Source organism: Salvia splendens, chromosome 8, assembly GCF_004379255.2.
Source record: "Salvia splendens isolate huo1 chromosome 8, SspV2, whole genome shotgun sequence".
Lineage (NCBI taxonomy): Eukaryota > Viridiplantae > Streptophyta > Magnoliopsida > Lamiales > Lamiaceae > Salvia > Salvia splendens.
In genome coordinates, this window is record NC_056039.1 from 16,643,676 (window position 1) to 16,666,868 (window position 23,193).

General features: G+C 35.3%; 1 protein-coding gene and 1 pseudogene across 1 annotated transcript; one reads left to right on the forward strand and one right to left on the reverse strand.

Moving 5' to 3' along the window:
• The first annotated feature begins 12,343 nt into the window (after positions 1–12,343).
• LOC121743892 lies at positions 12,344–15,077 on the forward strand (annotated as a pseudogene).
• Positions 15,078–15,842: 765 nt separating this feature from the next.
• On the reverse strand, positions 15,843–18,337 carry LOC121745182 (amino acid transporter AVT6C-like). The gene is made up of 5 exons (XM_042138987.1): positions 17,896–18,337; positions 17,596–17,739; positions 17,170–17,373; positions 16,469–16,934; positions 15,843–16,155 (listed from the first exon to the last, which is right to left on the reverse strand). Exons 1-5 carry the CDS (start codon positions 18,269–18,271, stop codon positions 16,038–16,040), a joined length of 1,308 nt encoding a protein of 435 aa, XP_041994921.1. The 5' UTR covers positions 18,272–18,337; the 3' UTR covers positions 15,843–16,037.
• Positions 18,338–23,193: the final 4,856 nt, after the last annotated feature.

Consider the following 23,193-nt stretch of genomic DNA (forward strand, 5'->3'; position numbering starts at 1 on the left):
GTGGGCTGCTCAATGTTAAGCGGCACCATTGATACTCTAATGATTTCAATTAAAGATATGAGTCTATCTTCCTTAGTGTGCACTCCCCCCCTTTTTACTCCCCTCTTCTACCATTGTTGCGGTTTCCATCGGCGGCAATGACTGCACGACCCTCATAACATCATCGTAACTGCACTAAGATGGCTTGGATTTGTTAGCTCCATTTTGAAATCTGGGTTCAGGTTTTTGTTATCGATTATGCGTTTTATCTAGCCTTCCTCGATTTTGGATTTTGGTTCATAATGGCAGACATTGAAAGAAACAGTAATTATTTAATTCATACATGAGCATTTCATTTTTTGTAAAATCAGTTTATTTTTATTTTATGTTTTTCGGTTTTGTACGATTTTGTTTTCCTCTTGACTTGGTTTATTTCATTTTTGTGTCTTTCCCTCCAACTAAATTTTTGTCCTCTGCAATCTTGTATCGTTGTTAATGTTTAATTTTATTTTGTTTTCTATTTTGGCTTGGTTGATATGTTGACTATTGTTCTTTTCCTCTGCTTGATTTTGTGTATTCCATCTTTGTTCAATTTGATACCATAGAAATTTTGCTTGATTTTGTGGATTCCATCTTTGTTCAATTGGATACCATAGAAATTTAGCGATGACAGTTGAATTTTGTGGCCAATTTTTCTTACAATATTTGTTATTAGGTTCTTAGGAAATTGTAGTATTAGATCCAGATCTTGTTGCTTGATGATTCCGCGAATTTTTGATAATGATAAATGCTCGTAAAAATAAATTACGACACAGAGAATTTTACGTGGTTCGATTTACTGAGGTAAATCTACGTCCACGGGGAGAAATGGGGGCAGGTTTGTATTGCTTGATCTGCGAATTACAGCTTACAACACAGACTTGCTATATGATTATTTCTCTAGAGAGATTCTAACCCCTCTCTGTCAGATCTAAGTCCTATTTATATATTGAACTAAGATCGTGGCTTGCATCACCACCCTAAGTCGTGGATGTCGTGTAGGTCATGGCCTAAGATCGTGGCCTGAGTTGACGCCACGTGGTAGTGGGTGTGTTGGAAGTTGTGGAAATCCTGCATGGGTCCACTAACTCCTTGTTCGGTCGAATACTGAGACCGAACTGCTTTGGTTGCCGATCTGAGAGTAGAGCTTGATGCCGACCTGAGAGCAGAGCTTGATTGGTTGGCTTTTACCGAGCTGTAGGCTGAAGCCGAATTCTTTGGTAATGCCGAACTCCTCCGAACTCTTTGGTAATGCCGAACTCATACTCTTCCTTGGGCTTTGGGCTGATGGGCCGTCACTGCTGTTGGGCTTGTTTAGTTCGTACCCCATCATTGCTCGTCGAAAATCTTCATTGACTGGTGATAGGGTATGTTAAAATCTCTAAAATATATCACACATTGACTTCGTGATGATGTTGTCTTATGTATATAAGAGTAGATAATCCTTGCCCCCTTATGAGGCCTTTTAAGAGGGTGAGCGGCACATTTCTAATATGGTATCAGAGCGGGTCTTTGATGATTGATCTCTTTATATCTTGTCTATCTCACGGGTGAAAGACCGATGTAAATTCTAGCCCACATCGATGATGGTTCTCTTAAGTCTCTTTTCTTGCCTGACCATGTGATAAAAGTCTGATGTGTCATTCTGGTCCACACGTGTTGGGCGTGTTAAAATCTCTAAAACCTATCTCACATCGACTTAGTGATGATCTTATCGCATATATATAAGAGTGGATAACTCTCCCCTTATGAACATTTTTAAGGGAGGTTTTGACGAGCAGCAAGATCTAATTCCAACACCAATATCAGAAAAACCTACCAACAAATTTCAAAAGAATATTTACCCTCAAAATTCCTTAACCAGAACGCAGAACGAAGAAAGGAAGATGCAAAAGCAAAGTTCATCGATCAACTAAGAATTGAGATTGAAATCAAGTGCAAAAACGAGTAAAACCAAAAAATATAGTAATTTGTTATTTCTTGAAGGATTGAAAAGAATAACAATATCTCCTATTTATAACGCTAGTAACTTAGCGCACAAAAAAATTATTATCCTAAAAATGTGATAAATTAAAATTAACTAATTAATATAGATGTGGAAATAGATTCTCATTATATGCAAATCCACTCCTTATTGCCGAACCGCAGAACTATACTAAATTAGGGTTTTTAGATCTAGTTTTTTATGGATGAATGCACAAATTTATAAATTATTTTCGCCTTCATCACGAGCCTATATAACTTCAGCCCGGGGCAAATAAGTCATACTCCCTCTGTCTCATCACGAGTCTAATTTTGGAAATTCTTTTATCTCTAAAGAGGTGAGACTCATTCTCCACTAACAATACTTTAATTACTTTTTCTCTCTACCTCTCACTTCTTTACCAATTTTAGATTAAAACTCGTGTCATCTCCAAAGTGCATATTCTTTGGGGACGGATGGAGTACTAACATATTAGGAGGATTTAACTTCATTCCAGAATATATTACTTCATTCCAGTAGGTTTTACTTCATTCAAATAGGATTATTACTTCATTCCATTACGTAAAGACGGTTTCACCGTTGCGTACCGTTCTTTTTCTCTACAATGTCTATCACCGCCGCCACAACTGACAACAAAATGGAATGATAGCCTAATTGAATGGTGTAATAAGCACATGAAATGATGTAATAAACTATTTGAATGAAGCATGTGTAGAAGCATTTGAAGTCCTACTGGAATGAAGTAAAAACATTATCCAGTGAAGTAATAACGTTTTTTAATGAAGTAATAAACCTAATAGAATAAATTGCATTTTTAAAAGTGAATAAAGTAAAGACCCGGGTCAATGAATTTAAATGAAGCATGTGTTGAATTATTTCAAAACCTACTAGAAGTAAGTAAAAACATACTGTAGTTTCAAAGTATTACGTACCAGAATGAAGTAATAAACCTAATACAGTAAAGTAAAATAAGCTTGTAATGAAGACCAAAATAATTTATACAGAAGCGCATCTCATCAAAAATCTAGATCTAATGGACCTAATTTGATCTCTAGTTCGGTCTTTAATATTGATTCGACATTGATCACAACTCTATGGAAATATTCCTATAGATATTATGCTTATATCACCACATAAATTAATCCTATTCACAAAACACCACATAAAAGCATATATATTTCGTCCAAGTTATTAAGGTGAATCTTTAATATTTTTTTAGATTGGTAACGTTGTTTTCAATTTAGTTGGTATAACCATCGCTAGTCATTCTCCATCCTAGAGATAAAAGAAATTTGTAATTTCTGTCTTTTTCTTCAAATGGTGGCAAGTTTAAAGTGGTTTTTAGGTATCTTATTAGCGTAGTATAGTCATTACGTTTCTGCTTCAATGTTTTTCATGTTACTAGATTTCTACTATTTCCTTTTCAGTTTCGTTTAATATTTTACTTTAGGATTCTATTTTGTCAAATAATGTCATGTCTTCAAAGTATATTGTTATCAAGTTGAATTTGCTTAGATTTCTTAGCGTTCATCCTTTAAATTGTCATTCTTATGTTATAAAATTACAAAATCATATCTACCTTTTCCAGAAAATAAAGTTGTAGTAGGGTTTAGTTTAACCTTTTGGTTTCCCCTTACTTATGGCTCACTCCGTCCCTAAAAATAGGAACTTTTAAAACGATACGGACTTAATGAAAAACTGATAAAGTAAGAGAGATATAGAAAGAAAAGTTTAGTGGAAAACGGATTCCACCTCATTAGAAAAATAAAATTTCCTAAAAAGAAAAGTTTCTATTTTTAGATGACCCAAAAGAAAAGAGTTTCTATTTTTAGATAATTATTTTTAATAAAAATTTCTCGCATTGTTTAAGTTAAATTTATTTAAGTGATTTTTAAACACATTAAATTAAATGTGACATCACAATATTACCATAAGCAAATGGGAAGCTTCAAACAAGTTTTTCTTGTTCCTAGTTGGATTTCATTTCACTTCTTATACTAATCAATGGATAGATAAAGTGGGAAACAAATATGTTTACTTGAATTAAAGGTTTAGCAATAAAATAATTAAAGGTTTAGCAATGAGATACATAAACACATAACTTTGGCTTACCATCCGTATTCCAATATGTGTTCAACTTTGATCCAATACAGACTTTAAGAATTATAAAATTAAACTGTGGGTTAACAAAATTAGTAGAAAAAGTAAATATGGTATTGTTTCCAATTTAGGAAACATTTTAACGGAACAACCCAAAAAGGTAAACGTTTTATTTTTAATAAGAAAGGGGGAGCATTAGTTTTATACTCTCTCCGTCTCCGCCTAAGTGACACATTTCTTTTTTAAACGTGTTTTGTGAAAATGATACTCCATCTATCTCACTGAAAATAATCCACTTTCCTTTTTGGTTTGTCATAACCAAGATGACCCATTATAAAATAGAAACTTTTTTACTCTCTCCACTTAATATACAAAATAAAGCTGTATAAATAGTTAAAGTGAAAGAACAGTAAAGTAAGAGAGAGAATAATGTAAAATATAGTCTTTTCTACATTATTGTCTCTCTTAGTTTACTTTCCGTCTACTTTTACTATCTACTATCATTTTCACAAAACATATGCGAAATAGAAATGTGTTATTTAGGTTAGAACAAAGGGAGTACTAAATATGAGTGAAGATGAGTTAATGAAATGTGAGGTCCATTACCAAAAAAAAATTAATTGAAGTGGAATAATTTATACTATGAGATAGACCAAAATGGAAAACTAGGAGACACAATGGGGGACGGAGGACTAGTACTTTTATCCATTATATTAAAACCGATTTGTATTACGAACCGATTTGTATTCCTTTTTTGGTATTTCAACTTTCGATTCATCTAAATTTACCTATTTCATTTTTTTCCAAAGAACAATGTTCCTATATTTACTATCTTTTTTTTTTATTTTTCTATTTTATTCATTCTGCACTTTTTTTGTTTTATTTTTTATATTTTATTATTTCTTTTTTAATATGTAGGCTTAGTGGAGCCCTTGGCCCCCTCAATCATTTCAAATATTCCCTCCATCCCATTAAATATGAAATATTTAGGTTTTGGTATGTGGCTTTATATAATGTTGTTTTATGAGTTAATGAAGAGAGTGTAAAGTAAGAGACAGGAAAAAAGTAGAGAGAGTGTTATTTCTATTTTTAGAAATATTTCATTTTTAATGGGACAGATGGAGAGTATAAATATATTTACCTATTCATTCAAGCTGGACATAGAGTTTAGTAGCCCATATGGTTTTGAAGCTTGTTTTACATTCATGAAGTCTGTCTTGTATTCGACTCCTGCGTCTGTTGTTTGCCAATATTTGGAATCTTTTTTTTTCTCACATTCATTTGTGCTTTCTCATAGCTTGTATATTTAAAAGATTTTCTCATACTACTATTTCGTAGATTTTATCATGGCCACAATTACTCGCAAGTAATTTATTTGTGTCTTTATTGGATTTTGCTCACATTACTAATTTTATGTAATTTATTATTTTTTTTATAATTAGTAGTAATTCATATAAATATTGTTCATTTAAGATTATTAAATAATACTAATGATTATAATTTAAGAACTAAATAAATATTTATCCCCATAAATGTGTAAATTTATCATGTAAAATATTTGTAAATTTAATTTTAAATTTATGTTGTTTTTCTAAAATTTTATTCTTAATTATTTCTTCGTCTATATTGTCACCATATGTCGGAGGTTTTTTATAACGTTGATAACACCGAAAACATTCAACAACTGTTAAATATAATTTGGGTCCCCAGTGTCAAATTCCGTATATCATAGCAAAATGTATATCTTTTAATTTGATAAAATGAGAGAAGTTTTACATAAGAGAGAGTAATCTATTGTTGAGAAACTGTCATAAGAAAATACATTAGATTCAAGGATTTCCTATTATGAAGAAAGTTGAAAAAAATGAAATGCAAGAATCAACTTGAGAAGAAACAATGATGGGACCTTGGTAAATGGTTGGCATAGAGGGTCCACAACCACAAGCCAATGGCAAGTGGAAGGGATGCTCGATTGCAAGTGGCGGCGGAGCCAATTAGAAGAAGGAAATTCACTTTGACAAGGGTCCATTAAGTGGGTAATTACAAGACAACTACTTCAACATACAAAATTAACCGAGCAAATTTACAACCTTTGCTGAGATTTTGTCCAAATTTGAGTTAGTGATATTAGTAAACGAACCACTAATCAAAAAGGAAATTTTATGATTCTCGAATATCACAAACAAAATTAATTGAGTTTCATGTATACAATTGAGTAGCGACCCACCTACGAAAATGGTTATAAAAGCTTACAGTGGAGCGCACAAAGGAGGCAACAGTTTTCATGAAAACTAGTGCTAGTAGTGTCAAAGTAGCTATCCGATTTTTATTTTAATGTTAGTGTAATTGAATAGTAATATGAACACAGCTTAGTCGCACTTTTAATTATGAATTAATTTATGCATCCATATTTGAATGTAAAAAAAATCAGCATATAAATGATTTTTTTGCATATTTTCATTTTTTTCAAAGTCCAAAGTATTTGGTGCTGATTATTTTCGTAGTTGGATATGTCGATAAAATGGACCTATTGTATTTGGGTTTGGGAATTATATCATTGGGCAGAATAATTCAGCTGGCCCAGATCATTTGTGATGGCCCACAGTTGTGTGTGGCCCGTAACTTACATAGGGACTCCGATGGCTACCGCGTGGCACTCCGCGAGGATTCTAAGAGCTGGACGTCTGATGCAGGGTTGTATTTGTTGTGTCGGCTCTCTCTGCCTCTCATTCTATACTAGACACTCTCTCTGATTTCTCTCTAGAATTATCTGTTCTTTGTACCTTCTCTTTAGAATTATCTTCTCTCTCTTCTGGAATCACTCCGATCTTATTTTCTGGTCACTCTGATCTCTGTTTTAAGGAGCTTCGAGTGTGTATCTCCCAACATTTGTGTTGATCTGGTGATTTCGCTTATGATTCGAACTGTTTGTTCGATCAGTCCTATTCGAGGAAGATCTTCGATACCTAGGGTTTTGGGGTTCGATTATCTCGTTGTGCCCCATTGTGACTCTTTGGTGAAGATTGAGGAGGTCCTTGGCCTGTGCCGTTGCATGTGCAATTTGAGCCATATCTAATCTTTTAAACTTGTCCTTTACATGTCATTTATTTGTTTAGATCCGAGAGGATCTTGTGATACTAATCTGTTTACCGAGTGTGCAGGTGATACTTCGGAGTTAGCTTGATGTTTAGAGCCGGTTATAGGATCCTTTGTATCTTGTACTCGATATTCAGCTTGTGTAACTCGACATCTTTTGTATTTGGTCTGTGCATCGAGGGATTGACCATCTTTCTATTACGGTGTAATAAAAAAAGGTTTCGGTAATTAGTCAATCCTGTCAATCTCTAATTATCCCTACAGGTCAAAGTGTGAGCTTTCTCACCTCAACAGTTTTTTAGGTGATAACTTGCCCCTATCGGTATACATACAGATGGTAACATTCATGTTAATGTACCAACCACTTTAACGATGTGGTTGACTTCTTCATTGACCACAACAGCTATGTGCCCTTCGTCACACTTGTTATAATTTTTCACTAAATTTTTCCTCTATCATTTTTAATGTGTTTACAATGAATGCACAATGTATAAACTATAATTTCAAGCATTTAGAATAACATTTTTACATAAGTGGTCCTCATTGAGCCAATAATCGTATGCAGTTCGGATGAAGATGTTTGTCTATTGTGCACTTGGCACAAACGACTCATCCTTCAAGAAATCGACAACGTCCAATGTTGTTACGCATATCAGCATCTTTTGATGCCACCTTTTGAAGCGGGCTCCACCATTAATTAACATTATTTTTTGTGCCCATAGGCACCAAGCTCTCCCCCAGATGGGAGGTGATTGTGTTGACCCCGAAGGCGTCAACAACCCTATGTTGGCCCCGAAAGTCCCAACTCTTAATTTAGTAGAGGATATCATGAAATCACGAAGATTGAAAGCATCAATTCTCGTGTTGGACACGAAGGCCCCGACACTCATGTTGACCCCGAAGGCCTCAACACTTGATCCATTGAAGAAACTTATGGAACCATTAATTCTCGTGATGGTCTCTAAGGCCACAACACCCATGTCTATCATGAAGGCCTCGAGACTTGAAATTGAAGGAACCTATGGAAACATTGCTGCCACTCAACGTTAGGCATGCACAAACCGAATCAGACCGCGGTTAACCGGAGGTTCGAAACCACCGGTTCATGAACCGGAACCGGCGGCAGAGGTTCGGCGGTTCAAGCAGGCCGGTTCAAATTCAGAAATATCACAAACCGTTACCGGCGGTTCGCCGGTTCAATAACATTAAAAAAAATTATTATTTACAAAATCAATTTTTATATATAAAAATCAATTTTCACAAATAAATAAATACAATAATTTCATAATAGCCCATATTATTTGTTGGGCCTATGATTCTAAGAAACCATTCTTGGTTGTTTCTCTTTTATAGAGACATCCTTGAATATTTTGTGTTTCACTTTCGATGTGGGACAAAATATGTTGAATTATTTTCTCTTATAAGTACATGTTTAGATCATTCATTTATCTTTTTCCAATGTGGGATACAAAACTTTCATTTGTTTTCTACTTTTCTTTATTTTTTACTACATTTTATTATTCACTAACTTTATCTTTATTTTTGTTATGATTCATTTTCTAAGACAAATTATAGATAATAATATAATCAAATAGAATAGTTCAATTAAATTTGAATGTTGCATGTTGCTCATAATTTCTATATTTATAGAATGTGGATGTGTTCAAATAATAATAATAATTGGATTTAAATGTGTTCACCTTTAAGAATTCTAAGAAACCATTATTGGTTGTTTCTCTTTTGTAAAGACATCCTTGAATATTTTTTGTTTCACTTTCAATGTGAGACAAAATATGTTGAAGTATTTTGTTTTATAACTACATGTTTAGATCATTCATTCATCTTTTTTCAATGTGGGATACAAAACTTTTATTGTTTTCTACTTTTCTTTATTTTTACTACATTTTATTATTCACTAACTTTATCTTTATTTTTGTTATGATTCTTTTTCTAAGACAAATATATAGATAATAATAGCATCAAGTAGAATAGTTTAATTAAATTTGAATGTTGCATGTTGCTAATAATTTGTATATTTATAGAATGTGGACGTGTTCAAATAATTGGATTTAAATATAAGTATGTTGTTACTTTTTCTCAATATATTGATTAAAATGTGAAAAAAATAACAATTAATATAATTGGTATAATAATGATAAAAATAGATAACTAAAGAATGATTTGTTTAGTGGTATAATATAGTTTATATATTAGTAGTAGACTAATAGTATGATTTTGTATAATAGTTATTATTCTAATAGATGTAGTATAATTTATATAAATAAAATTATTATTTGTGAATATATTCTTGATAGATAAGAATAAACAATTATTGAGTAATATGATTTGTGTATAGATAAATAATTATTCATATTTTAGTTATCACTAGATTAATACAATTTGTATAATAATTATTCTTTTAATGTGTATAAATTGTAATGGTATGTATTAGTTAATGTACACATAAACTTATACCCAAACAAATCGATAATGTTAAAGAATTAAAGAATAATACTTTATGTAATTATATTTGTTGTTAAGTTATAATAATAATAGAAGATAGTTAAGATATAAACTAATATAAACAAAGATGATGGAGATGTATCATATAGTTATAAATAAGGAGTTTTATCCCACATTGAAAGAAAGAGCAGCACATCCAAGAACATGTAGCTATAAAAGAGAATCATCCAATACACTCTCTTTCAACCCAAAAGCTCAAGTCCAACATTAAGTGTAAATTGTAACTTATAAGTTGTGACTTGTGACTTGTAGTCTCGTTGAAATAAACACTAAAACGAGAAGAAGTGCAAAAAAAAAATTACGAACCGCTGAACCGTGGAACCGGCGGTTCAGGCTAAAAACAGGCGGTTTTGAACCGCCTTGTGAACTGGTGGTTTTTTGAATCGGAACCGGAAGCGGAACCGCCGGGACCCTTGGCGGGCCGGTTCCGGTTCATGGGAATGATGAACCGTGAACCGCCGGTTCATGAACCGGAACGGGCGGTTTCCCCCGTGTGCATGCCTAGTCAACGTGGATACACCAGTCGACCCAAAAGGGTTAGTAAACACCCATGGCGTTATTGAGGCAACCGTGTCAACACTATTGAATCTGTTGAAGTAATCATTGGCAGCATGACAAACATGACAAAGGGAACATTGGGCACAATGTTACTAGTAGGGGGAAGCGGTCACAAGGGAAGCAGACATGATACATCTCCAAGCAAGGGAATTAAGGTTACGAAAATTTAAGATTCAACTAAGTCACAGTGCAATATCTTCTTCTTCTGACGATGGTATCTCGTCTTTGGAAAAAAGGCATTCCTCGACGATGTACATTACGGTTCGGAATTTAAATTTATGTATTCAATTAATTACATTGTAATTTTATATCTTCTTCTATTTTCCTTTGGGTTGTAATATGTTCGACAGTTTATCTTTGTATCTTGATCAATTTTACACAATAGTTGGAATTTATTAAATGAATAATATAAGACCATTCTTTGTAACAGATACTCCTTTTGTCCTTTAAAAATAACAACTTTGAGTTTCAATCCAAAATTGGTAAAATAGGAAAGAGATGGAAAGAAAAAGTTGTTAGTTGTCCATGAGGTAGAATCCGACTGAGTAGGAGCGAGGCGCTCAAACCACCCGACCGAATGACAAGCGGCAGAGTCAGAAGGTTTATCCCAAGTGGGTGAGTAACAACAAAGTTAGAAAGTGTGACCCGGACGGATGGCTAAAGGACACAAAGCTACCCAACCGAATAGCTCGGGTGTGGCGCCGAGAGACCTAGAGAATAACCTGACCGAACGAGCTCGATGCACTAAACCATTTTACTGGGTGGAATGCGCAGAGGCCCATTTTGGAGACCTTTCACTTTCTAATTTGACCAAAGTATAAATACTCTTTTGAGACCTCTTTACATCAACTTTTGATCATTTGTAATTTTATTTTGCGTGTTTTCTCTTATTTGAAAGGAAAAGTTATAATTTATATCCATTTCTATCTTTGGTGGTTTCACGAGATCTAAAAGTTATATCCATTTTTATCTTTGGTAGTTTCTTGAGCGATCTCGTGTTACTTGAGTAAAAATATAGGTAAAGATATGCTTACCACAGTTTTGTTATATTTTTTTTATCATTAAAACACGATAACAAAGTTACTAATAACAAAATTAAACACCAATAATAAATTTTGGTAGCAGATTTGACACATATTTATTAATTTTAGCTCCATTCCATTCGATGACGCGAGTAACCAAAGATCAGGTGCTCAATATATAAACTAAACCGATTCCTATCAAACAAAAAGCTTTTAAATGATTGGTGATAATTATTTCGGCACTAATTATGTAATAATTATTAGTTGGTTACAATTAAAATTAGGATAGTGAAATATTGAAATAGTTGGAGTAGTTTCCAAGACGTGCTTACCACATTTTTGCTGTGTGCAACGTTGGAAAGTCTTTTTCTACTTCCTAACTTTATAAAATTAAGTAATATATATCTATCGGATTCTATTATTATTTGTTCTTCAAACCTACTCAATGCCAGGATAGCCAACCACATGACTCCATCTTCAGCACTTAAATGACCAATTTGCCCTCCCACATACTTCACTTTCGATATTTCATTTTCCAATAACAATTACATATTAATTACATATTATTATACATGAAAATGAAATGGTATCCTCGAAAAGCATTGAACCTATATATGATATAAATATTGGCATAAAACACTCTTAATTGACAGATCAAAGGATACATCTGCTTGGGTATTTTCTGTCATTTCATAAGAGCATCAAACTTTGTTAGCTACTATATTAAGATAATCCCTTATTCTATAAAAAAATCCCACAAAATAAATAATAAAACTACAAAAATATATTTCCCATGTCCTATTCAACATGAATCGTTTTCTTTTTCGATTTTTTCCATTAAAAATACAACGTTTTCTAATATTCAAATACTAATATCTCTACCTTTTTCTTCTCTCCTATTTTATTCTCTCTTTATAACTCACAGAACAACAATACATAAAATTTTGTGCCAAAAAACAAATGTTTCATATTTAATAAGACCGGAGACTATAAAAAAGAAACAATGCATAATAGCAACACGTAATAAGTTGACATAGAAACAATCCCATTTAATTCTTCTCACTTATATTCTCCCTTTCTATCTTCTTCTTGTGATCTTGTGAATTATTGTGATAATCAAGAGAGAGTAAAAATGGATTGCTCTATTTGCACATCGTTGCCATATATTTTGAGGCCTCCAAGAAACACAATATGCGCAGCCTGCTACGAAGGAGCGAGAAGCATAATCTCGTTGACAAGCAAACATGAAAATGAGAAACCCACCAACAATAATCTACTTTCTTCTTCAAATTCCAATAAGGTACAAATTCTTTTTTTTTTGCTTTATTTTTAATTGCTCTGTTTCGTCTCTGTACATCATCAGAACATTTATATGGTCATATTGGTGTGGTAATGGTGCATGTTCAATGTTTAAAGTAATTTATCAGTCTCACATTTTTCTTTGATTAGTCAACAAAAGTTGTGTGTAAGTATTTCATTTCTGAAGCACAAAGTCAAGTTTCTCAATCAGTATAATTCTTGCGTCTTCCATTATATGTCCCACTTTTTCTATTTCGGAATGTCTCTTATCAAATGTCTTATTTTGTTTTTACTATTTTTGGTAAATATAAGTTTCATTTTCACTAACATTTTTTACTCACTTTCGTTTACATTTCTTCAAAATCGCGGTGAGTTAAAGTGGGACAAATAATGCCGTCCTCAAGTTTTTTCATTTGGTTTATTGATCTCAATTTCTATGCGTTGGTTCATGGTATACGTGTGTTAGATGATGTAATCAAATACAGACTCTAAATATTATACAAACTTCAAACTATTATCTGGATCGTTGAAAAATGTCAACAGATGACAAAATAATAGCAACAAAAAATGTCAGCACGGTGCCAATGGTTGATGTTGTGTTGACATTGTGTGGATATTGTATTGACATTGTATTGCTGCTGTGTTGGCATCAAAATGTTGAAATTTTACATTGTGTTGACATTGTGTAGAAATTATATTGATACTGTGTCGAGGAATTTAGAGTTTGTACAATATATAGAGTTTTCATTTTATCACGTTAGCAAGTCAAAATTTGCATTGATTACCAATGTTTTATTATTAAACAAATATATATATGTATGGTGTAGGGGTTGACAAATGCTCTTAAATGGGTGAAGGAGATGAAGGAAATGGAGGATGAGGTAAATGAAAAGATATCATATATAGAAGGCTTCGCCGCCGCATTGAAGGATCAAATCCACACTGACATTCAAATCATTCCCGGAAACATCATAGAGCATTATTGGTATGTAACAAATCAATCTGGCGCGATTTGTCTAACACATACACTATAGAAGTCAAACTCAAACATGTTGGTTCCACAGGCAACGAGATCAACAATATTTCGAAACGTGCTAGATTCGGACGAATGCAAAGCTCCGGCAAATCAAACCATAACGCTAGCGGAGCTGAATCACGAAGAGCTAGTGGAAGCCTCCCGAAAGAGAAGGTGGAAAAACACGTTTATTCACTTGCAATAGCTGCACACAAATACGAGATCCCTTTCCTGCAGAAATTTTGCGAGCATCAAATGCTTGGATCACTCAATTCATCCAACGCTCTTCATATCTTGGAGCTATCCCACACTTGCTCCAACCTAAACCTTAAACAAACGGCTCTTAATTTCTCTGCGCCTTTTGATGCCTTCGCGCTCAAGAATCCTCATCTAACTGTACGCATCACCACGGCATCCTTCATGGAACTAACTATTTCTCTTACATGCATTTTCTTAATTTCACTCCTTTTACCTTTGTTTCATTCTTCACAATTTGTTTAGGTTAAGTTTACCACCCCAATTAGGCTGACCTTAAACTTATTGACTTGGTAATAGGTGCAACTATTGCCTATTCCGAGGGCGGATCGGATCTACATAGAAGGACAATTGAACCACCTCTTATTTTCCAACCCATATAAAAAATTACCTTTTTTAAAATTTATTTCTTTTAACCTCGTACTAAATGTCAAATTCTTAAATTTCCTTCCTATGTAAATTTTCCCTTGCCCTATTCACCCACCATATTTGGCAACGAATTCGACATTTCAATCATGGTTTTAAAAATGAATAACCATACGAAAATAATTTAAAATTAGGTGTATTGGTCCTAATATCAGAGAAACTTTCCAAATTTTTGTTTTTTTTCATGAATTTTTTAAACTTGACATCTATTCATTTAATATCACCAACTTCATCATAGTTGCTAATTTTCCATTGGCGACAAATTGCAGCTTAATTTAAATTACCTGGACACTTGAACATAAGTATTTTTTTTTAAATGTACGATTGGCAAGTGAGACACGTCATTTTATATCTATCTTCGTCTACACCTTCGTCCCTCCACACTCTATCTCTAATTTCCCCGTTCATGGTGATGGATAGATCTTCAATTCCAGATTTTGAATCCCCTGGGAGAACTCCACTAAGATTTGGAATTTTGGAGCGTAAGTGTTCCCTTATTAAGTGAACACGTCATTCTTCTAAAATTGGCCACTTAATTTCTAAAATGGGAAATTGACAAAGTTTGCTATATTAGATGTCAACTTTGATATTTATAAAAAAAAATGAAAAATTTTGTGATATCATGTGTCAATAAAATCATAAATTTAACCTTCTGATTTATTAATATGTATGCATAAGAGATGTATCTAGATTGCAAATAACACTAATATCAATTCTTTACCATTGGATTTAGAAGTTAAAATAAAATTAAGTGGATCAATTCTTCCCTCTTTGTGTTTACCTCCTGTCCTCGCTTTCTTTTTTGCCGCTTAGAAACCTAAAATCAAACCAATTACTCCCTCCGTTCCCAAATTTTATCACACTTTGACTGGGCACAGATTTTAAAAAATATAAAGGAAAGTGGGTTGAAAAGGTTGATAAGATGTGGGTCATACTTTTAAAGTATTAGTTTTATAATAAAATGTGAGTGAAAATAAGTTAGTGGAATGTGGGTCCATTATCAAAAATGGTAAAAAGTGAAATGTGATAAATTTTGTGGGACGGGCGGAAATAGAAATTTGTGACAAAATTTCAGGGATGGGAGAGTAATTGTTATCTTTAGCTTTTTCAGTAACTCGCTTCCTTGAGATTTCAATATCTAATACTCCCTCCGTTTTTTAAAAATAACAACTATTTTCATTTTGGGGAGTTCCTTAAAAATAAAAACTTTAGAATTTCTCTATTTTAGGACATGGACCCCACAATCCACTAACTTACTTTCTCTACTTTTTCTCTTCATCTTTCTTACTTTAATCATTTTTCTTTTCATCTCTTTTACTTTACCAATTTTTTTCACTTACTTTACAAATTGTGCATTAAAATTCGTGTTGTTTCAAATATTTCTATTTTGTTTAATAAGGGGGGAGTAGTAGTATGTTGCATTGTACATTTGTTCTCGGGCAGAGAATAGTGTTTTAAGACTTTTTATTAATTGATTGTGCGAAACTAAACAGCTTATTTATACCGTGAAAATCACAACATCCCTTAACTTTAAGCGACAGAGGAATTGGGTAAAAATAGTAAATCGATTCAATTTCTTAATGAAACAATGTTGCAACTCTGAACTCCAAGCCATTTATCAACTAATACATCTCACCCCAACATATACATATGATGATGGATAATTGTAGTTCCCAAAAATCGTGCTACTTTAACTATATTTTCAACAATAAACACTAAAAAAAGAGAAACAAAGGTACACTTATACAACCATGTTATATATATTGGTTGAAATAGCAACACAGCTTGTAATCACTGCAAGACTTATCATAATGGTGCCCACAATCTTGTCCCTCGCTGTAGAAATTCCATGAATATCTCTGTAAGCAAGAAAATTAAGCAGATATGATGATTGATCAAAGTAGGAATTGTGCAGGAGAGAGTACTCCTTCCTTCTGTCTCAAATGTTACTCGCACTTTTCTATTCCGTCTCGTCTCAAATTACTGATACTATTATTTTTTAAGTAAGAATAAGTGTATTTAATTAATATATTAGAGTTAATTAAGTATTCCCTTATTAAGTGATATGTGGTTACGCTAATTTAATTACATGAAAAAATAAATTCCAAATTTAAGACCTAAAATAAAATATGCGAATGAAGTATTTCATATACGAATGAAAATAAATGATACCTCAATACAACGGCACCGGGGAAAATGAAGGCGAGGCAGACGGCGGAAGTCGATCCCATGAACTGGAACAAGTACCAAATACTAGGAATAGCTATTGATAAAATGTAGGACAAAGCAGCCAAAGCAAGAGTGAGTGCAACAAATCTGTTGTTGTCCACGGCCAGATGAGGCTTCATTGGGAATAGGAACTCGTCGATGTTGGCCCTCAACGAGAAGTTCAAGAGCGGGAAGACGAGCATGAGGTGTAGCGCGTAGCTCAAACGAACAATGTCGTTCAGCAACGAGCCTAAGCCAGAGCCTGAGCTCTGGTCGAAGTTCACTAGTATGTCGTCCATGGTTCCCTCCCCGAAAAGGAGGTAACCGAATATCCCGATAGCAAAGTAGATCGCAGCGCAGAGTATAAGAGCGATTCTCACGGCTTTCATCATGTCAGAAGGCTTGCCTAGTTCCACTCCAATAGCATGAACTGAACAAATTCACAATTTTTTGAGTTTTTAACTTTTTGGAAGTTATTTCGAACAATTAAGTGTCTGTTTGGTAAGCATGTTAAGATAATTAGAGTAAGATGGGGTTTAAGTGCCTAAATGGGCCTCATCTTATCTACAACACTGTCAAATAAGCCTATATAACTGATATATCTTGGTCTTATCTAAGCTGCCAAACAAATACTAAGTAGAGCGTTGTGTGTGTTAGTTTCTTACCGTTGAAGTGGAAGGTGAAGGCTGTGACGATGACGGGGATAGCGGTGAAGAGGTTGAAGAAGGAGACTCCGCCGTCCAAGTCGGGAAGCCATCTTGGAGTCTGTGTTTCCCCTTGGATAAGGGCCGTGATGGCCATCGCCGTGCATATACCGACAAACACGAATGCTAGAAGCACTGATATTGCTGAACTCAACCATAGTGATTCTGCAGACGCATACATAAATTCATTCCCTCTAATCAACATCAAATAAGGTGGCGTTCGGTTCGTTACATAAACCATAATATTGGTAGCCATAGGCTGAAGATGAGATAGTTAATCATGAGACAATCTAATATTGGTATCAAGAACACAATCGAACAAAAATAAGATTAATCGTGACAAGTAAACATGACAAAAATGACATAATTACGGCAAAAACTTCATACCTACACGACGATACAAGAGAAGCGGAAGCATGACAAAAACGGTAATGAAGAGGAGGGCAACGGCGCGCGTGTTCCACCAATGGACGCCGCACCATTCCTGCAAAACCCCCAAGTGATCCGCCCCGGTCCCCGAGAGCACATCCCCTGTCCCACACCACCAAATTGTCTCAATTTTTCAATTTTAGGATCAAACAAACTTGTCACACATCATTCTTTCCTCTTTTTTTCTTATCGATAAACGAATAGAAATTTAAAACTCCGTAAAAAAAAAAACCTAATTAGAAAACACAAGTTGCTAACCGATGATTATGAGGTACATGATGAGGCAACCAAGGTTGGTGATCATGACACATATCTGGACAGCGATGGCGCCGCAGCGGCCGAAGGACTCCCTCATGAGTTCGGCGTAGGTCCGAGCCTCGCCGGAGTATGTGAACCTCAGCATGAACTCCACGGATATCTCAACCACTATGCCTATCAAAACAATCATCAAAAAGGCTGGAATAACGCCGAGGACTTTGAGAGTGGCGGGAATGGACATGATCCCGGCGCCGATGATGCTTGTCGCCACGTTGAAGACGGCCCCGGGAATCGACGGCCGCTTCTCGGAGCCATCTCGGTGGCGATCGGGAAGGAGAGGGGCCTCAGCTCCGCCGGCTTCAATTATCAGACCCATTTTTTCCTCGTGGGAGGAATTGGCAAGTGGCCCTCCACTTGTTTTTGCTTAGTCATAAATAATTGTCGTCTACATTCATCTATTGGCCAGTGCTTTTCATACGATCAAATCATATTTTTTAATTGAAACCATAAATTTTAGTGCTTCCTCTATCACTAATTGCCCCCGTTTTACTTAAGATGAATTTAAAAAATGTAGTGAGAAATAGGTCAAAAAAAAAGTTATTAGAATATAAATCTTACTTTTATATATCAATTTTATAATAAAATATGAATGAAATGAATTAATGAAATATGAAGTCTATTAACAAAAATTATAAAAAAATAAGAGTATCAGTTAATTTGGGATGAAATGAATTAATGAAATATGAAGTATATTAACAAAATTTGTAAAAAGTAAGAGTGTCGGTTAATTTGGGATGAAAGAAAAAGAAAATTGTTGCCAATTATTGGAGGATGAAGGGAGTACTATTAATAATACTCCATCTATTTTATGTATTGTAATTAATGTTTTTCTTTTTGATTGAAATTTAATATTTATTATATCAAGAAAAGAGAATAAAATAGATAAATTAATAAAAGACAAAGAAAAAAAAATTTGAAAAAATTACTAGTCATTAATCGTACACAAAACAAATGACCCAAGGCCAAAAGCCAAAAAATTGATGGTGGAACATGAGATTTCATAAGTTAAAAAAATAATTTAACAAATTTTTTTAATAATGAAAGATTTTCCCCAACTTCGTATATTATGAATAACTAGTTAGGCATAATAATAAAATAAAGGAATATCAGAATATGCGTAGAGAAAGCCAGTATAGAGATTTTAATTGATGAGTGGGCATTTTGGAAGATGACAGCTTGGCATATTTTTAAAATATAATTATAGAGATATAATTGGAATCTGGAGACAGTATTGTGTACAACAATCGGATGAATGTTGACGCAAATTCGGAGTAAACGTGAATCATGAAAATACTTCATTCAATCACCTACCACTCGTTGATTGTCCCCTATTTCAGACCAGCCCTTCTGCCTACCTGGTTAGGTAGCTAATTAAATTTAATTACAGCATTTCTAAAGAAAAAAATATTAATTGTGAAGATTTATTTTTCATTTAACTCTTGAAAAAGGTAAACATATTTTTCAGAAAATAATAAATTACAAGAAAAGAAAATAAATTGGAAAATATACATAAAAATAACTTTTATACTCTCTTCATCTCACTCATGATATTCACTTTTTGTTTTTAGTTTATCTCACTCGAGATGTTCATTTTCTATATTTAGAAATAAATCATTCTATCCTCTTTCCTAATAAAAATATTCAACTAATTTTTCTCCCTACTTATTTCATCTAACAATTCCTGCTAAAATCTCATATCACTAAAAAATGTGAATATCTTGAGTGGGACAGGAGGGAGCATTTATTTTTTATGTGGAGACCTTTTGTGTGGAAATAAATTAATAGTCCTATATATCCCTTGAATCGAGGTATATTACCTTTTTAAATAAATTTTCTACTCGAGAAGCATTTTATGAAGAAGTAAATATTCCCTACCTCCTTTCTATAACAATATGTATTTTTGGTTAGATACGAGTTTCAATGCAAAATTGGTAAAACAAGAAAAATATATAAAGAAAACGTAATTTAAATATTATTATTGGAGAATGAATCACATCTCATTGGAGAGAAAGAAGTTTCTAAAATTAGAAAGTGCATATTCATCTAGTACTAAAAAAGTAAGAGTGCATATTCTTGTGAGATAGAAAAGGTATAATATTATTTTGTGAGTTAAATTGAAAGAGAATAAAGTAAGAAAGAAATAAAGAAATACTCCCTTCGTTCTATAGTAGTGGAGTCATTTTGCCATTTTGATACGTTCTATAGCAGTAGAGACATTTCCATTTTTAGTAAAAGTCAACACATTTCTTTTCACTTACTTTAGTCTCTCTTACTTTATTCTCTATCCATCTCTCTCTACTTTTCTTAATCTAAATACTTCTATTACTATGGAATGGAGGGAGTAAATAATTATAAAAAATATACCAATTAGAATGACATATATTCTAGAAAAAGAAAATGTACTACAGTATCATTTAAAATGAAACAAAAGAATGGTTATTTTCTCATTACATTTCTATTTAGCTCATTCCTCAAAGATGCTCTTTATTATGTTTAAAATTTTTGATGGATACTACACGTTGGTTTTTACTACCAATTGTATATAATGCACGTGTACATTTTAATTTCTTCACGGCTCGTCAACTAAAAGGCTGCTTCTCAACTTGTTAAATAATTGACCTCTGTACATATTTGGAAACAAGGTAGACCAATTGAAAAGTTGTAAGACCATCCACAATAGGAATAGCCCAGCAATAGTCCAGCCATAGCCCAGTCACTGCCATATCAGCAGCACTAAAAATCCTCCTGCCACATCATCAAAACAAGCAAATAGCCCAGCAATAGCCCAGCCATAGCCTAGCCATTAATATCCACATCACTATTAACAAATATATACAAAATGAAATAATTAACAATCACACAATATGCGAAATTTAATTTACGAGACATATACGGGAAAAGTTTAATAATACTATTAAAATTTTAAAAAGTACAATAATTTAAAAAGTACATTAATTAAAAAAAATACAATAATAAAAAAAGTACATAAATTTTAAAAAAAATACAATAATAAAAAGGAGTGACAATTCACTCCTCGTCTCCGTCGTCGCCGCCTCCGTCGCTGTCGCCTCCGTCGCCACCATCGCCGTCGCCACCATCGCCGCCGCCACCACCGCCGCCCCTGCCGCCGTCCTCCCTCCGTATCGCCTCCAACTCATCCTGCAGGCTCATGAGCAAGGTTTGAAGCACGCTCTTCTCCACGGGATCCGTCGCCACCCGCCATTCGGCCATCGTCTTGATCAACTAAGCGCGCGTTTGGGCGCGAGCGAAGAATTTGAGTTCCCGGGTGGAGTGGCCAAGGGGGGATGCCGACTGGACCTCCTGGGAAGCCCCGGCGTTCCCCCTCGCCGCCTGTTGAGCGCGCTTGCGCCCAATCGGTCGAGGTCGGCCACCGACCGACCGCGGCGTGGGGAACTCCTGCGTCGTCTCGGGGAGGTCGTGGGAACCACCGCTGCTGCCGCTGTAATCGCCGGTGTAGTTCAGTCGTTGCTTCTTCGGCCAGCCAGCGTCGACACCTACTCGAAACTTCTCGGACTCGCTCAGTACAATATAGCAGTTCCAGTAGGTGAAGTCCTTGTATAGCCCCTTCACTGGGAAGGCTTTCTCCGCTATTCTCCTGCAGTCATCCTCCGTTTGGCCACTGCTCATCATGCGGAGTGCGTTGGTGTACAAACCCGAAAATCGGGAGACCGCCGCCCTGATTCGGTTCCAGCCCTTCCGGCAATCCTCCCCGTTGCGGGTCCTCCCCTCCGGGCAAAATCTCTTGTAGGCTGCTGCTATCTTGCCCCACATGTTGACGATCCTCTGCTCGTTCGAAACGAGAGGATCGTCGCAAACACTCACCTACGCCTTGCTGAGGGCGACGTTCTCGTCGTCCGTCCACCTCCTCCGTACCTCCTCCTCACCCGGCTGCGACGACTCGCCGACCTTCTTCTTGCCCTTCTTCTTTGGGGCGCCACGCCCTGGCCCTGCCCCCCCTTGACCTACAGTCACCGGAGCTCCGAGAGTATCAAACCCCAAGTCATCTAAGGAGAAACTATCAAACCCCAAGGGCGTTTGGGTCGATGTGTGCGAAGACCCAGTCGAAAAATCAAAACTGGGGCGATAGACATCCCCCGCCGTCGCTGAGGACCCCCCAGGAGTCCACTGTGTAGCCGGTACGACCCCCGGAGTCCACTGTGTCGCCGGTGGCCCCCCGGGCATCATCTGCATCCCCGGTGCCCATCCCGTTGGGGTCAGAATACTTGGTGCCCAGCCCGGTATCGGCGGAAACCCCCCCGGCGGACTCCCCCCCGTTGGGGCCCCGGGCATCATCTGGTGCCACGGGTACATGCTGTCGTACCTGGTCACCTGTCCCCATCCACTTCCCACAGGGATCGCCGGAGTTTGTGACCCGCTACTTCTGGAACTAAGCTCGTTGTTGAGATCCATTTACCGTTGTTGATCTTGAACAGAAATTAAGATAGTGAGAATACTCGTTAAAACAAGTGGTGCGAATGAAAATGACGAACAAAGGGCGTATATATAGTGTTTCGAAAAAAAAAAATTTATTTTTTCGCGCTAGGCGGTGCGCTGGGCGATCCGGGCGCTGCAATAGCGCCGAACGGACCGCCCAGCGCCACGCGACCGCCCAGCGCTGCCCGGTTTCTCTCTCCAATCGCCCGCTGGGCGGCTTCAATAGATCGCCCAGCGAACCGCCCAGCGCCGGCGCTCGGCTGGGCGGTCGCTGGGCGCCTATTGTGGATGGCCTAAGAGACCCTTATATAAATATAATGGTTTAGTACATTAAAATAATTAACTTTTTATTACCGTCATGAAAATTTTACTTGGAACATACTCCCTAATGACCTCATGATGCACTTATAAAAGATAAAGACTCGGAGGCTAAAAAAATTATATTTTGGGTTTTATTTATTTCTTAGTTAGTAGAATTAGTAGATGGAAAATATTAGGAGTAATATTTTTTCCTTCTATCAAATTAGGTTTTCCTTTTTTGTTTATTTTCCTTATAGTTATTTTTGTTTATTTTCTTTTTAGTTATTTTCTTTCCATAAGTTTAGGATTTCCCTTTGCCTATATAAAGGCCTGAAAAGACAGACTTTGAATATTTGATTTTACATTGAGTGTTATACTCGTTCTTCATAGAAACTAGGGTTTCTTTGATTAATTCTCCGTTCAGTCTTGTTTCTCTATACGTTTTGCATCACCTCATCTCATTAGCCTTTTGTGTTTGTGTTA